Source organism: Meles meles, chromosome 11 (genome assembly GCF_922984935.1).
Source record: "Meles meles chromosome 11, mMelMel3.1 paternal haplotype, whole genome shotgun sequence".
Taxonomy (NCBI): Eukaryota; Metazoa; Chordata; class Mammalia; order Carnivora; family Mustelidae; genus Meles; species Meles meles.
This window is the reverse complement of record NC_060076.1, coordinates 55,986,366-56,003,987: the sequence shown is the minus strand read 5'-3', so window position 1 is coordinate 56,003,987 and position 17,622 is coordinate 55,986,366. Positions and strand designations below refer to the sequence as shown.

At 36.0% G+C, this 17,622-nt stretch overlaps 1 protein-coding gene across 9 annotated transcripts in view; it reads right to left on the bottom strand.

Annotated features, from left to right (window-relative positions):
- MPDZ (multiple PDZ domain crumbs cell polarity complex component) overlaps positions 1-17,622 on the bottom strand; it is a 166,396-nt gene that overhangs the window by 92,909 nt on the left and 55,865 nt on the right. For all 9 annotated transcript variants that reach the window (XM_046022442.1, XM_046022448.1, XM_046022450.1 and 6 more), the window contains 8 exons: positions 16,562-16,771; positions 14,211-14,325; positions 13,788-13,876; positions 7,280-7,463; positions 6,232-6,303; positions 4,458-4,567; positions 1,865-2,011; positions 828-992 (listed from right to left, as the gene is read on the bottom strand). In XM_046022442.1, the coding sequence (XP_045878398.1) occupies positions 828-992; positions 1,865-2,011; positions 4,458-4,567; positions 6,232-6,303; positions 7,280-7,463; positions 13,788-13,876; positions 14,211-14,325; positions 16,562-16,771 (1,092 nt within the window). The remainder of the gene's footprint in view (positions 1-827; positions 993-1,864; positions 2,012-4,457; positions 4,568-6,231; positions 6,304-7,279; positions 7,464-13,787; positions 13,877-14,210; positions 14,326-16,561; positions 16,772-17,622) is intronic.

Below are 17,622 nucleotides of genomic sequence, written 5' to 3'. Positions count from 1 at the left end.
TTCTGTATAATTTGGAATTATGTCTCTTATTCACCCTACTCCTCTCGTTGAATATTACATTCTTCAAAGCTTTCAAAATTATTCTACTGTACTGATTCCTGCAGTATAATGTAAGTCAAGTTCTAAGATCATGTCTCATTATATCTTATGTGAGATTTGACTAAAACTCAAATTATGTAAAGTCCAAATCTTAAACTTTGGATATCTATGATGAGTCCTCAGAAAAGCTGATGAGCTCTATTTCTTGATATTTTCATGTAAATGAAAAAGAATAAGTATTATGGCCTCAAATTTTTCACATTTAAAAAGTATAAAAATATGTAAATAAGATCTAAAATCACAGAGATGTGTTCATCCATATGATAGCTATTCCTAGAACAGTAACCTTGTGACAACCATTAAGTATCTTTTGTTTACCACATTTATACTATATACATCAATTTTCTCTCCTATAAATGGGCACATTATGAGAATATTTTTCATAGGAATACTGTGAATAAATTATCAAGCATAAAGGGCCCAATAATACTTAATATCATTATATTATCTTATTTAAACAATAGAACAACCCTCTGAAGACATGCACTGTGATGCAGATTTTACAGAGGAGAAAAGAGAGATTCAGAAAGATGAAATGACCTGCCCAAGGTCCCAGAGCTAGTAAGTGTCAAGCCTGACTCAAACTCACATTTGTCTGACTTCAAGGTCTTTCCTACAACCCACTGATTTTGAGGAAATAAAATGCCAAATGAAAGAAAAAGAGGATTTAAAAAATTGTAGATGCCATTTAGACTTCCCATTATTCCCATTAGTCTCAAACCTGATACCTTTTCTGTCAGTTCGATGTCACATAAGTCCAGGCTATCCAACCCTGTCTGGCTGGTGGGAGGCACAGTCCGTCGACAGCACACCATTGTCACTTCTACTGGCAGTTCTTTTAAAATAGTCACCACATCTTGGTGATTTTCCCCAAGCAAAGTTATGCCATTCACCTGTGCAAAAAGAGAAGTTGCCCAAGAGAGAACACTTCATAATATGAGTACTCTTTGAAAGAAATCTTTTATTAAATAAATATGAATTTTAGGATGATTACCATAGTTCTGCTGTGTATATATATATATACACACACACACTATACCTGTAGTAGTATGATCTAAAACGTTAGAATTGTGTTGAAAATGGGACTTGTAAAGAACTCAAGAGAAATCACTACTGTTCACCCCTATTTCATGTGTCAGAGTAGTAGTTTGGAAAAGAAGAGGTAATAAAAAAAAAAAATGAAAAATACCCAGGACTGAAGAGAAAAGGAACAGATTACTCTACAAATTGACATTTTATATCACTAAGCAAAAAAATCAAAATGGAAAATGGTACATGTTTTATGCCTGTATGCTTTTAAAAGTGGGGGGAAAGAATATATCCAAATCTTCTTAGTTCTTCATTAAACACATCTGGAAGACTGCACGGTACCAAGTAAGACAGTAGTCACCGAGAACTGGCTGGATTAGCACAAGAAGAGACTATTCACCGTCTATGTTCTTTGTGATTCTGGAACATGTGAAAGTAATACTTCATCTAAAAATTGAATAACTGTTTTAAATTTTTTAAAAGAAAGTTTTAACAGTTCTCTGGACTAAAACAAAGAAAAAATATCCAGCATGGAATTAGGTCTGAAGATCAATGCACAGATTTGAAATTCCTACTTTTGGCAGATTTTTAATTGCATATTTGTCTCAAGTACACTTTGGGGGGTAAATTTAAAATAAGAACTTACTTGTTATGCATAATATTATTACACATTAAGCCTCCTGCAGCCTTTTCAGAATTTTATTTAAGGGGAGGGGGGAATGGCATAGCTCCTTACTTCCAACAGCTCATCTCCACTGAAGAGCTTCCCACTGTGTCCAACAGGACCTTCTGGTAGAACAGAGCGAATAAAATGATGTCCCACTGTTGCTTCCAGACTTATCCCCAACCCACTGTTCTCACTGAACTTGCTCACATGGGCCACCTGGAAGGAAAAAATCATCATGAATCTAGCATTTCTTCATTTGTTGTTTTTTCTTTCTCTCATGCGTATATTTTATGTTGACCCCCCCAAAATGAACTTTCTCACAAAAGCTTCAAAAATCTTCTTGTGGAGCTACAAAGCTTTGGAGCTTTGCCTCTGAAAGAGTAATGGTTATCCATCAGGTTCAGGAACCAACACAAATGCAGAGGAGGGAGTCAGATGCCAGCACCTGAGAGACTGCGCAGGGCGGTACCTACAGATGCTGGTAACAAATGGAGGGTAATCTCAATGACTGCGGATGAAATCAAATGCCTGCACTCAAACAACAATACAGAAAAGACAAAAAAAAAAAGACACTTATGTGCCAGGGACTGGGCTAACCCCATTATGTAGTTTATCTCGTGCGTCTCATAAATCATTCCATGTCTATCCTTGTTTCCCAAATTAAGAAAATGAAGTTCAAAGAGGGGAGCTTACCCAGAGTCACATAGCTATACAAGAACTTTGAACCTTACACTGCTTGAATCTAGGGCCCACACTCCTGATCCTGTTGTCAACAAACAACAGTGGTCATTAAAAGTGAACCAAAGCAGGGCGCCTGGGTGGCTCAGTGGATTAAGCCGCTGCCTTCGGCTCAGGTCATGATCTCAGGGTCCTGGGATCGAGCCCCGCATTGGGCTCTCTGCTCCGCAGGGAGCCTGCTTCCTCCTCTCTCTCTCTGCCTGCCTCTCTGCCTACTTGTGGTCTCTCTCTGTCAAATAAATAAACAAAATCTTTAAAAAAAAAAAAAAAGTGAACCAAAGCTTCAAATAGGAGAATGAATACTTATTTCCTACTGTTACATTAAATAATGAAGAATGTTAGGAAATCACCCATTTCACAGAGAATCCAATAATATATTAAAATAAGAAGGTATACTAAAGATGATCTACTTTATCCCTTATATTTTATAGTTCAGAAAACTAAGGGGTAGAGGAACTGAGAAAAATAGTGTTTAATTAAAAAAAAAGATGTATCTTTCAAATCTTGCTAATATGTGCAAGGGTTATTATCAGAAGCTACCTCATCCAGTTTTTAAATCAACTGGGATGAAATCCTTCTCACTCCTTAAAACCCAGTGTAAATATCACTTCATCTGAGCAGCCCTCCAACTGCAAGTCCCTCCCTGATAATGTCCATTAATCCTTCCTTCTACTCTACCACTCCTCTTATGACTATATTTATGCTGTATCACCACACAGAGCAAACAACTTAAAGTCAGATCTATCTCACTTTTGTTTGATGAAGGCCAATAAATAGCGTGGTTCTTACCTATAGCACACTTCGCCCTTGAGAGATTACTGGGAATACCACCATGAGTCAATGTGCACAAAAGACAGCCAAAGTTCATGGTCCTGGGTCTCAGTCTCACCTCTATGACATCGTGGTTCGTTAAACGGTTCCCTTCACTATCAGTTACCACCACAAAAGTGAGCCTCAGTGATATGTCCCGGCATGTTATCCCTACCCCATAGAAGGAATGCCCAACCTTCTTTTCATGCTAAATTAACTACAGTTAAGCTGGACGTTATTGTATTCTTCCTCGACTTGATTAAAATGGTAGTAACAGCTGTACTAACTTCTTATTTGACTGTTAACCATCTTGAGTGTTTAAAAAAAAAAAAAAAAGATCCTTGTCATGAAGATTAAATGAAACACTAAGACTACTGTTTGGCACAAAGTGCTCAATAAAGGCTAGTTGTTGTTATACGACATCTGTTCTTCGATCTCTCCTAATCTAGAGTCATTTGAATATTATAAGCAATATGAAAAATTCTACTTAACCTAGTGTTTTATTTTTCCTTTTGAGATCCCTAAAATTTGCTGGTATACATCTAAAGATTGATAATTCACATTACATTTATTAAGTCTCTTTTTAGGATATCAGGTCATGATTGCTATATAAGGTATGCAAACTATTAAACATAAACACCATGGCATAAGAGAATGCAGAATTAATCCCCTTATGCAAAGTAAATATGTAAGGATAGAGTGGGAGAAAAAATCCTCTTAGAACTTTATATATAAGATTATGATGATTTTTATTTTATCTTTAGGTATATTCTGTCTCTCTATTCTGGTTCTTTCTATAATTCCAGACTCAAGAATTGAAAAAAAAAATTACATTTGTTTAAATAATATAGACTACTGCTCAAAATATTAAAATATTGATGAACTATGAGCTCTAAAATTTTCATACCATTTTTTTCAGTTCCTTTGTTAATATTCAACTTTCTCCAAACTGAATTTTTTAAATATCTGAGTCATTTAGGTCTTCAGAAAAAAAGATCCTGGGCATTTGCTACTTCTCTAGCCCTTTTTAGGAAGATCATCTTTATTTCTGTCATGAACTTCCTGCTCAAACACAGTTACAGGTTAGGAAGTTAGGGAGGCTGAGCTAACCTACCACTATTTCATAATTAATCCCCATAATCCTTTGCCACTTTGTCAGCAGGGCAGCTTCCTGTTGTTGTGCATCTTCCGTGTCTTCTATGTCTGCTGACAATAACGGATATCCTGAAATAGTCAACACAATTAACTTAGTGACAAACTACAAAAACCTCCATATTTTTACATTCTATTCCAGAGACACTGTGATCAGAACCTGTCTGTTGTAGCAAGTCTGACTCTTCACCCAGTATATGTATTACTCTAATTTCTCTACTCATTTTTTATTAGAGTATAATTGACAAGAAATATCCTATTAGTTTCAGGTATATATCATAGTGGTTTGATATTTCCATAATGTTATGAAATGATCCCCACTATAACTCTAGTTACCATCTGTCACTATACAAAGTTATTATATTATTGACTGTATTCCCTATGTGTACAATACATCCCCATAACTTATTTATTTTATAAATGAAGTTTGTACCTCTTAAGCCCTGCCTGTCATCTACTTTGCCTGTTCCCAAACCTCCCCACTCTGGTAACCAACAGCTGTTTCCTATATCTATGAGTCTGTTTAATTTCTTTTGTTTGTTTGTTTTCTGAGGACCGGCACTAAGGTAGATGCATTAGAATCATTTAGAAGCTTTTCCTTAGTTTGTTTGAAAAAGAATTGGGGACTTCTGATTCTTAGAGCGTCTCCCACCCACTCTCCCATATGCACATTCAAAAGCAAAGAAAGTATCTGGGCTTTCGAGGTGATTCCCCCACACCCATCCCTACTTACTATATCAAGTTTCATGCTCTAAAACCTTTTTATTCCTACCCACTACTCTTGATCTCACTTTAGCCTAAATAATTTCTTCACCTATTAGTGTAAAAATGGCAGAATGCAATTAACACATATGAATGTTATACATCACAATCCCAGGATACTACTGCAAACACAAACAGCCCTTTAAAGTAATAAAAGTAAATCAAAATTTTCAACAGAAAAAACCCATTAATTAACAAAGTAGATATTTTAAAGAACCACAAAGCTTCAATGTAACTGTTTAGTGAAGGGCAGCATGCACATGAAGAAAGGTTACTCTTGGACTCTGTTCTGTGGATTTATGCTACCAAAGCTCCTAACGCAATGTGACAGGTAAGGGAAGCACAGAGCTTCCAGCCTAAAGATGGCAGTAATATTCTGGCATAATTCTATAGTAAAACAATACTGCTCTAAAATATGCTTAAACAGCTTGATGGAGTCTGGTTTTATATTAAAAGAAATCTCAGAAAGTTTTAATAATTTTTCCATACAATTCCTTCCCAAACCAACTTCCCAATATTAAGATTTCGAATTCTTGAAAAATTGACAAGAAAAAGCCTCCCAAAACTGGAGAGTTTCATTTCTAAGAGCTCATGCTTTAAAAAAGATTCTCATGTTTATTTTAAAAACACTTGATAATTTTATTATTGCTTGCTCAATAAGATATGGACATGTCAGGTGAAGGAAAGGGATTGACTAAAACCTTGTACATAACTGATTGATTCCTAAAGGTTCTGGTTTTAAAAATTTGTAAGAAAGAATAATGTACAGCCGGAAAATATACCAGGTGTAAATAAACTATTTTAATCTACTAGAGAAATTAATCTCATCTATAAATAAGGACTAGAAACTATCTCTTTCGCTTTTTTGGTAGATTTTTAATAACTTACTATCCATAGAGGCTTAATCGCACTTACAAAAACATTAAGAACAAACAAACAAACAAGAACATAGGAATGCTGCTCCAGGTGTTTACCTTCTTCTTCAATTGGTAATACACTGGTGTTTCTACTCAAAGATGAAGAATCTTCATCTTTTTCATAATTTTCTTAAAGAAAAGAATATTTTAGTAGTTACATCTATAATATAATCAAGCACATGAAATTTTTCAAATCCCACTGATTTATCTGAACCCCAAGATGAGCGTTCCCTACATGTAAACTTATCAATAATCACCTGTACTTAAAAGGGAAGCTCTGTTAACATGATAAAGAATAAACTTCTCAGGGCCCGAGTGGCTCAGTCAGTTAAGTGTCTGACTCTTAAATTCAGCTCAGGTCACAATCTCAGGGTGATGAGACTGAGCCCCACATCGGGCTCCATGCTGAGTGTGGAGACAGCTTGAAACTCTCTCTCTGTCTCCCTCTACCCCCTCTCCCACTCACTCTATCTCCCACTCTCTCAAAAAAAAGCAATAAATTTCTCGTGTGATTTGCCTCCCTGTCTCCTACTGCTGTAATAAACAGTATGGCATAAATACCAGAATGGTCCATAGTTTGAGAAACAAAGCAGCATTTTCAAACCAAAACCCTGACTTCTACCAACAAACTTACATCAGTCAGCTATCAGGGGGTTTCACTAATTTTCAAAGATATTCATGTACCAACAGCTTATGAATGGCATTTCTAAATGTCTTATTAAAGTAGATTCCTCCAAGGAAGGCTGGACCTTTAGGAACATGAGACTTGCAGACCTAGCCTGGGCAGAACAGGCTCCCCTGAAGAGAAAACACGGCAATGACACCCAAAAGTAAAGCAGGGATCGAAAGGTAAATGCACGTTTCTGACTCTGAAATGTGCCTCAACCAACAGGAAAGAAAGATACCTGCTTTATTCAGAAGCACTTTCTGCACTGAATGGACACATAGCTAGTTCTGGTTTGTCCCACGGTCACCAAATTTCCTTTTTATTTGGCTCATAATGAATAGTGAGGACTAAATACCATTCTTGAGGTATTTTCAGAATTAGAAAAAAAATCTAAATGATGTAAGGGTCTAACTGAAAACCAGTTTAACCAGGCATTACCTTTGCTTCCGCTGGCATTCACAGGAGACAAAACTGCATCCTTTGTGACATCCTCCCTTGACGCAAGCTCAGCCTCCTGCTTCGCTCCTCTCCTCATTAGTGTCAGGTGCACAGTTGGTCCTGTGTGTCGCAACACCTCTACTGCTTGTTGATTGGTAAAACCCTGAAGGTTTGTGCCATCTACCTATGATCAGAAAAGACATGTTAAAAAATAAATGAATATTTGTATTATCAATTCACCAAATGCATGTTTACTGCTTGTTAGTGGGAAATCAACAGTACTGAGTACCCCCTAATTGGAGAATGAACTAACACCCGGTTTGGGGACCAGTAATAACTTAGATGCACCAGAATTACCCAGGTGAGTTTTGTTTTATTTTACAGATGATGGTGTCTCATTTCTAGACATCATGAACCGACAGTTTTGGGGTCAGAATATTCTTTTATGCTCCTCAGGTGACCCTGACACACAGTCAAGTTTGGATGCCAGTACTATGCAGTGTATAAACGTGTAGAAGACAATGAGAAAAGTGGTCTCTGAGAGTGCTTATGTGTTCCATATCATACTTACTCTGGCTTTTAAAAAAGAAGGATGACAAAACCACTTTCCTTCCTATTTCTTTGCCTCTTCAGAAAACACATGTGACTTTCCCTTTTCCTAGTTCACAGAGGATAAAACATTTGAAGATGCGCTTGCAATCTTTCCAAACTACAGATATGATCATATCGTCCCAAGACTGCCTTCCACAGGACACTCCTTAGGCCAACTTTCCATATTGTGAACATAGCTTAGAAAGACCTGTGTCAACCGTCCTCAGATCCACCACCAATCTCATCAGGCAGGATGCTGCCTATCCCCTGGTTCCTCCCGCCCCTGAGGGCTCATATCCACTCCTGCCCTGCAATGTTCCCCTCAGCCTGGAGGCCTCTGCAGACTCTGCCCCTCCAGTCTCGACTCTGAACTTCCTTCAGCCCGTGCTCTTTCTCATCTGCCCACCTAGAAAACACCCACACTTGCTTTACATCTCAGTGCAATACATTCCATAACTGAACTACCCTAAGGTCTCTGACTATAGTTAAAGCCCCCTTTACCATTTCTCCTTCCCAGCATTTACCATAATTTTGATTTATATTCTCTGTCATTATGAGTTTTGTGACTGGCTCTGATGTCGCCAAAACATACTGCTGTTTGTGCAATAGATATTCATCCCAAATGGGAATATAGAGCCTTCAGTCCATATGTCAAGGATTTATTTGTAAAGCAAGTTACCTCTTGGAACAAACAAACTCAGATTATAGTATCTTACTTAAATTTAAACCTCAAAGACAAAAATTAAAATAAATGAACATGTTATTTACTATCAGTAAAGAAAGTAAGAAAAACTCATAAAAATCTCAACCTTAAGGATCCATAACATTCTTAAAATTCACAGAATTTATTACAAGTTTTTACCTACAATAGACTTTTATTGTACGACTCTACAGATTCAGTTTAATTTTAAAAACTCAAATGCATATGATTTTGTCAACTTAACAGCAATAAAGCTCAGATACATTTATAAAAAACTGCAGTCTTCCTTTATTTTCAAAATTTGGTGGCCTGAATTTAAAAACATATTCCCTACCCAAATGTCAGAGATGGTACCAGCACAGAAGAAACTGGTATAATGGAATAACCATGGACTTTCAAAAGTAGATTTCAATTCAGATTTCTCAGTATCTTTATCTATAATATGGGAATAATGGTACCTATTTTCCCAAAATTACAGTGCCCAGTACTTTTACACTGGGAAGAAACTCTGAAGCTGGCATTATTAACAGACTGAAGAAGTGATTAAAAAACATGAAAATCTCAATCTTTCTTGAAAGAACTTTCTGTTCAAATATCACTACATTTAACATACGTATGAGATAAGGTCAACAAAGCCCAAATTGGGGTCTAGACAGGTCTGGTCTGTTATGATCACAGGCAGAGTTAAGACATGGCTTCAGACACAATCATACCACAGACAAGAATGCTCTGGAACTAGATGCAAGGGCAGGAGACTGCCTGTGTACTCTCTCAAGGAAAGCTCCAATAACCTCGTAATGCACAGGGCAGACACCACAATTAGCAGGAACAATAATAGAGAATTACTAGTTGAAACAACAAGAAAACCCCAGCTCCTGAGTGCACTCAATCTAGCCAGCCCAGTCCTTCCCCAGCGCCCCTTATAGAGATACATATTAAGAGAGAACTTGAGCTTATTAACAAAGTCAGAATATCAAAAGCAGCATTTGACACCTTTCCTTCCTTACCTGCTTAATAATTTTTTTAAATTTTATTACGTATTTATTTTAGAGAGATTGTGAGAGAGAGTGTGCACACCAAGTGAGCAGGAAGAGGGGCGAAGGGAGAGAGAGACTCTCAAGCAGACTCTGCACTGGGCTAGGGGGGTGAGGTACAGGGCTGGATCTCAAGACCCTGAGTGAAATCAAAAGTCAGACATTTAACCAACTGAGCCACCCAGTTCCACAGTATTTTTTTTTAATCAATCATAATTCCATAGTGCTTTTAGAAAGGATTTCTATACATCAATCTAAGAAAAGTCAATATATGATTCCATCTGATGAGCAGTTTGGTCAATTTTTTAAAATATAATGGAATCAAGTGATCAAATCTTTTTTTTTTAAGATTTTATTTATTTATTTGACAGACAGAGATCACAAGTAGGCAGAGAGGCAGGCAGAGAGAGAGGGGGAAGCAGGCCCCCTGCTGAGCGGAGAGCCCGATGTGGGGCTTGATCCCAGGACCCTGAGATCATGACCTGAGCTGAAGGCAGAGGCATTAACCCACTGAGCCACCGAGGCGCCCCTGATCAAATAATTCTTAAATGGAATACTAATAAACAAAGCAGAATAACATGGAATCATTCACTCTATTCCCTCCCCTGTAATGTCTACAGTGAAACCCTAGGGGTCAACAGAGCACAATTTGTAAAACAGGAATCTTATAACAAAGTAAACTTAATGTTATAAAACAGTATCTCGGTGGGGAGAGGGTGGTGGGGTTATGGACATTGGGGAGGGTATGTGCTATGGTGAGTGCTGTGAAGTGTGTAAATCTGGTGATTCACAGACCTGTATCCCTGGGGCTAAAAATACATTATAAGTTTATAAAACAATAAAAATTTTAAAAAATAAAAAAATAAAACAATATCTCCTCAAAATAGCAAGAAATAGTTTCTCAATCTTCTCACTGCCTGGACAGCTACAAAATAAAAACAGAGTCCAGCTCCAAACAGCTGCTACCAAAACAAAGCCAGGAAAAACAAAGACTGCAGTTGTGAAAATGCAACCAGTGTGAGGAACTTTACCACCAGTATCTCAAAAGTCCACAAGATGGTGATATTTCACAAAAATTAATGCATGGCCAAAAGCATTGCATGATGTTTCCTCAGAGTCTGAGATGCTCCTAACTCTGAAGTAAGAGAATATTGCTAAAAGTTAAAACTCGGAACACTGATTAACAGTGAAGATAAGCGACTTAATTGAAAACAAGAAAACACTTCAGAAGGAGACCTCTCCTTTCGAGTCAGTAATTCCCTTTATTACTGATCTTACCTAAGCAAAACCCTATGTGAGGTTCCACTTAATGAAAATAATGACAAGTTTGGAGGAAAGATATTGTGCTTTTAAATGTGCAATTATTTCAGGCCTTCAGTAAGGATCTGCTTCATTAATTAAACTGTACTTACATGCGAAGTGTTATACCAAGTATTTTAATGAATTACTCATTTGGTCTTCCTAAAAAGTATACAAGGGAAAGTTTTCTTTTCCCCATTTTGTAGGTGAATGAAGCTTACTAAGCAGTTATCATAGGATCCAGCAATTCTATGCTCAAGTATAAACCCAAGATAAATGAAAACATACATCCACACAAAAACTGGTACATAAATGTTCACAGCAGCATTATCCGTAACAGACAAAAAATGGAAACAACCCAAATGTCCATCAATTAATGGGTAAATAAAATGTGGTATATCCATACAATGAAATATAACTCAGTTATAAAAAGAAATGAGGAATGGATACATGCTACAGCATGGATGAAACTTGAAAACATGCCAGGCAGAAAAAAACAGTCACAAAGGACCACATAGTGCATAGTTTCACTTACATGAAATATACAGAGTAGGCAAATTTACAGAGACAGAAAAAAGATTGGTAGTTTTCTAGTGCCGGGCAGTTGGTAGAATTAGGGACAGACTGCTACTGGGTATGGGGTTTCCTTTTAAGGAAACGAAAAGTTTCTAAAATTGACAGTGATAATGGATGCACAATTGTGAATATACTAAATTAAGCTACTGAACTATACCCTTTAAATGAGTAGATTGTAGGTTATGTGAATTATATCTCAATAAAGCTGATTTTTTCTTAAGTTTTCTAATGGATTAAAATATGTATCTTGAGTGCCTGAGTGGCTCAGTGGGTTAAGTCTCTGCCTTTGGCTCAGGTCATGATCCCAAGGTCCTGGGATCAAGGCCCACATTGGGCTCTCTGCTCAACAGGGAGCCTGTTTCTCCCTCTCTCTCTGCCTGCCTCTCTGCATACTTGTGATCTCTCTGTCAAATAAATAAATAAAATCTTTAAAAAAATAAAATAAAATGAAACAAAATAAAATAAAATAAAATACACATCTCAGGGAAAAAAGCACCCAAGCTATGTTTTCAATTTTTAATTCAGTAATAGATATGGATTTAGAGTCTATATCTATGCACACTCTCTCTCCACTCCTTTTCTCCAAAATTAAAAAAAAAGTAATTAATTTTCATCGTATGACAAATGAAGAGACAGTGGTTAAAACTCATTCCCAGGTTACAGCCAACTTAAGTGGCAAGCACAACTGATCCACACAACAGGTTTCAAGGGGTGAACAAGTGTACTTAATTTTACAGAACTAAGCCCAAGATGACTCAGGAAGTTATAATGTAGAAGTGGGCACCCCCTTTTTTTTTAATTGCAGTAAAAAATACATAACAAAAAATTAAGCATCTTAACCATTTTTACCTGTAAAAGTTCAGTAGTGCTAAGTTTACTCAGTGTCATGCAGAGATTTCCAGAATGTTTCTACCTTGCGAAACTGAAACTCTGTACCCACTAAACAGCCCCCCATGTCCGTCTCCACTCAGACTCTTGCAACAACCATTCTTTTTATTTCTATAAGTTTGACTACTCTAGGTACCTCATGTGAGTGGAAACATACAGTACTTGTCTTTTTGTGACTCACTTATTTCACCTCGAATAATGTCCTTAAGGTTCAACCATGTTGCAGGATGTGACAGAATTTCCTTCTTTATGAAACTAAATAATATTCCATTTTATATATATATATATATATATATATATATATACACACACACACACACACACATATATATATACACACACACATATATGTATATATGTATATATACACACATACATACATACACGTGTGTGTGTGTGTGTGTGTGTGTGTGTGTGTGTCGCAGTTTGTTTATCCATTCATCCATCGGCAGACATTTGGGTTACTTCTTCATCTCAGCTATGATGAATAAAGCCACTATGAACAAGAAATCTTATGTTAACATTCTACATTCTTATGAATTCTAAGATCCCAAGGAAACAACAGTCGTAATTAAACATAAACAAATACATATTAAGATAAATAGTATTCTTCAAAATGTATTCCAAAGAATATTAATAGATGTTTGAGGAAAAAGCCCACGATTACAAAAGTTTAGGAAAACCCAAAGTAAAATAGCTGACTTTTCTCTACTGCAGAACTTCCCTGAGTCTTCGATTTTTCAATGTACATTATGAATCCCTAAGAGACCTTATCAGTTTTTGCTAAACTTACCTGACCAAGAAGCCACTGGTGTGGGGTCTCTCGGATATGTGTTTTAAGGAGTAGCTAGGGTAGCCCAGTTTGCAAGAACACTGAACTGAAGCTGTATTCTTCTGTACACTGCCTTGAATAGTAATATGCTCAAAACATACTGAGGTTACTACAAAAACAATGATGGGCTTGATCTGATTAAGAGGGAGTTAAGATCTACTTCTTTTATTCCTGTATATTCTTAGAGCTAAAAGAAGCCCTGGACAAGGGGCCAACAACAACACAGTGTCATTCCGCTGATATTAAAAAAATGCACACATCCCAAAATTCAGACTCAAGTACACCAAACATTATGATATCTGGTCTTTAGATTGTCTGCAACTGAAGTATAATAATGTAACAAACTCATTACAACCAGAAATCAGATATATCAGAAATTATTCTATTATTTAGAATTGAGATCAGTGAAGCTTCCATCCAATGCTCTTCCACAAAACAACAAAACGGGTAATTGTAATGACAGCTTCAAATCACCAAAAAGCTTAAATTAGTATGGAGCTAACTGTAGTTCTCAAAACTGAGCAAACAAGGAGAATGCATTTATCAACCATGAAAATTAACAAAGCTCTTATTAAATGTGTTACTTACTGCTATAATTTGGTCTCCAATTTGGATTCTTCCATCATGTTCAACAGCACTGCTCTTTGTAATGCTCTTTACAAAGATTCCTGAAGGTTCTAAGATTAGAAATAGGGTTTTTGGATTTTTTTTTACTATTTGCAAAGCACACTCAAAAACTATCCATCCTGCATTCTCCAAATATAAAGTCCTAATTTTGAATAAATATAAATCAACAAACCACAGGAACAAAACCAACAGGAACTTAGTCTCAAGAATAAGACAATAATTTGTCTGTCAAGCACAGTATCAGAGTTTTCTACAGTGAATTATTCCTAAGGAAGTTTTTGATCAATTTATCCAACAATCTGAAAATACAGAATAGTAATTCACTATTTTACAAGACAAAGATATTAGAGGCAATTCCCAAATTTAAAAAAAATTTTAAACTACCTAATTTTTTATCTCCAATGTAACCAGCAATGGTAATTCCTAATCCTTGGACATTTTTAGTGAGTTCTACATCAAATGTCTCACTTTCTTCACTTTTCTGAGTAGAAGCATCAACCTAAAATAAAATCAATCAATAAATATGCAGAACAATAAACCTGCAAACAAACAAGATAAATTCAAAAGGCAACAACCTATATTTAGGAATAATATATCATAAGGTGGCAAAGAACTCTGCTAGAAAAGGACTACTCCAATCATGACAACATGAACTGAGCATTACATTGTTACTCAAAAGTAATGTCAGCAGTGTGGATGAACACCCCCTTATCAAAGAAATGCATTAATATTTGTGTATACAAAATTTTAAAAATCAAATAGTCTCTTATTAACAAGTTCTATTTTCAGCATGGTTATCTTTATTTCTACAACTGAAAGAACTTGTGGTTTGAATTCAGGTCAACATGTTCAAATCTGAATTTTTCTAATCATTGCTTTGCTCAACTGTCTACCAGGAATAAGAGTAACAAGTCCAACCGTTATTGAGCAGTTTCTATGTAACAGACACTTGACATGTCTTAATTTACTCCTTAAAACAATTTCTCTGGGGAAAGTGAGGAACATAAACCTTTTCAAGGACAAACAGTAAGCAATCTATTAGAGGCAGAATTCACATACACGTAAGTGGGTTGCAAAACCCCTGCTCTTAAAATGCTCTGCAGGATGTAAAATGCCTAGTAGAATACAGGAGCCACAGTGTCCACTAACTTGCTGCTACTGCTATCTTAAGTGGAGTTAACCTGTCTTCCAGATATTTTATTAATATACTGATAGAGATTTTGAAAACCTGTGAAATGCAACATAGAGCTATTTAAAATTGTTACTGTATTTGTTTTGTAAATTCAGACTTTAACTTGAAAAGCTCTTTCTATGGAAAGTATGCCTTTCTGCATTGATCTTCATTCCTGAAAGACAGCTGACAACAGGTTTCTCTAACATGGAAAACTGTTATTAATTACACACTGGACTGAAGGGCAAGGTTCTCTGAATTCAGTGTTAGCGGACTAGTGCAGTAAGTCATCAGCAAGCTTCTGGCATTATGTGCTTGTGTGGTACCAGCAGATTCCTCAGAGAACCTTAAAAAGATCACAACAGAACAAAGGCTCGAATGGACATATAGGCTGGGGTTTGCTGGTAATTTTTTTTTATTTTCTTTAAGCAAACTCTGACTGTATCTCACTGATAGTCCATCTAAGTGAGATATAATTTTATAGTAAAGTTTGATTTATTTTTTCATTGCACATAATTATCTGTGCAAACTTAGCAAAAGTTTAAAGTTTAGATAATTACAAGAAAATGACAGGATGAAATCTGCTTCAATTGAAACAAATGTGTTTTCTATTTTTAATAAGACTTATGCGAGTGCTATTTTAGAGGGTGGCAATTTGACTATCGAATGGTTTTAAAAGGGGCACAAGCTTCAGAAATGATGATATGCACAGAATAGATATTTTTCTAAGCTTTCAATTACATCAAGTGGTTTTCGGTATTGCATTCATTTATATATTGCTGAATAAAATGTTTTGTTTACCACAAAAGAATGTGATTTAAATACTTTCATACACAAGCTTTCTTTCTTTACTTCTTTTCCTCTGCAAAAAATAGCAACTAACTCAATCCTAAAAACAACAGAATCATGGAAATTTCAAGTGTTCTAATAAAGTTTTAAAGGGCTTGCGGAGGAGGTTGGGCTATTAAAAAAGAATCTGTAGCAACTAATTAGAAAAACTTTAACAGAAAAAAAATGATAGATGCTTTTAGATCTACGAGAAAGGAATATAGGACTCGCATTTGCTATAGAGCTTATCTAGAAATTGGATGTAATTCTGTTCTTAAATATTTAAGAGATTTTTGGATAAAATTATTTTGTTGATACTTCCACCCCTATTCCTACCCCCAAAACAGATACTAAAAGAGAAGTGACTGAAGGAGAATGACTGGAACTCACAGCCCACCTAACAGAGAGCCTTCTAAATAAAAGAAAGGTAAAATTAAACATTGAATTATTAGTATCAAATAATTCTTTAAAATTTTGTCCTCTTTCAAAAGATTATCCTCAAAAATGTGCTTAGAGAAAAATGTAAAAGAGTAACCTAGAATTTTTTAAAGAAACCTATTTTTCATCTGTTACACATGACTCCTAATTAATAAGATGTTGTTAGTGCTGAATTGACACTTGAATTCTCATTCTTTAGCACTAATATGTGAATATCATTAAGTCTAGTTTCTAAACATCACTATTATCTAAACGTTACTGTCTATGAAGTTCTGAGTAACTCTTTCTATCTACTTACCCGCATTTCCGGTGTAGAAGATGGGGATGAGGAAAGGGTGATGCCCAAAGAGGTGGGTGCTGCTGGTTCTTCAATGGCACCTCTTGCAATCATCAATTTAACCCTGTTTCCACACTGCCTGAGCACTTGTGCTACTTGTTCACTGCTCATTCCTGCTAGATCTGTGTCTCCAATCCTTAGAATGTGGTCTCCACTGCACAATCGCCCATGCTGAATAAAGAGATCCGTTAATCAGGCTACTGATATTTTAATTTCATCAGGGAAATCCTAAATGAGGGAAAGAGAATAATTTAAAAACAGCAGTAATGTGAATTACCAATCACAGAACATGAAACATGTGGTTGTTATTTTAACTGCCTTTTGATGCATCTTAACATTATTCAATGTGATATAAGTAACTGAAACTCACAAACATTCCTTAAATCAATAGTTGATAACAGCTTTTCAATTTGATTTCTACCCACTGTATATAGAAAAATATTAGGTCTTTTATAAGTTTTTTGAGAAATAGAAAAAAAAAAAGAAAATGCCACTAAGCAAAGATGAAGCATATGCAAATACACATTGCTCAAAAAATATAGAAAAACCACAAAAAAACAGTGAACTAATACCACATTTCTGTCTTATACCTTCAATTAAAAATCTCCCTAACAGAATAATTTTCAGATGAAATAGATGAAAATTTAGATGGAGTCTTATTATTATACAAACACTATTCACTAGAACTTTCTGCAGTGACAGAAATGTTCTGCATCATCCAATATGGCAGCTACTAGTGACATGTGGTTATAGAGCACCTGAAATGTATCCAATCCAACCAAGGAACTGAATTTGTCATTTTATTTAATTTTTTAAAATTTCCTTTATTTATTTCAGAGAGAGAGAGCTCAAGCGGGGTTGGGATGGGTAGGGGGTGGGACAGAGGGACAAGAGAGAGAATCTTAAGCAGACTCTGCGCTGAGCGTGGACCCTAACTCAGAACTTGATCTCACGACCCAAGAGATCATGACCTGAGCCGAACACTTAACTGACTACATCATTCAGGAACCCCAGGCATTCAT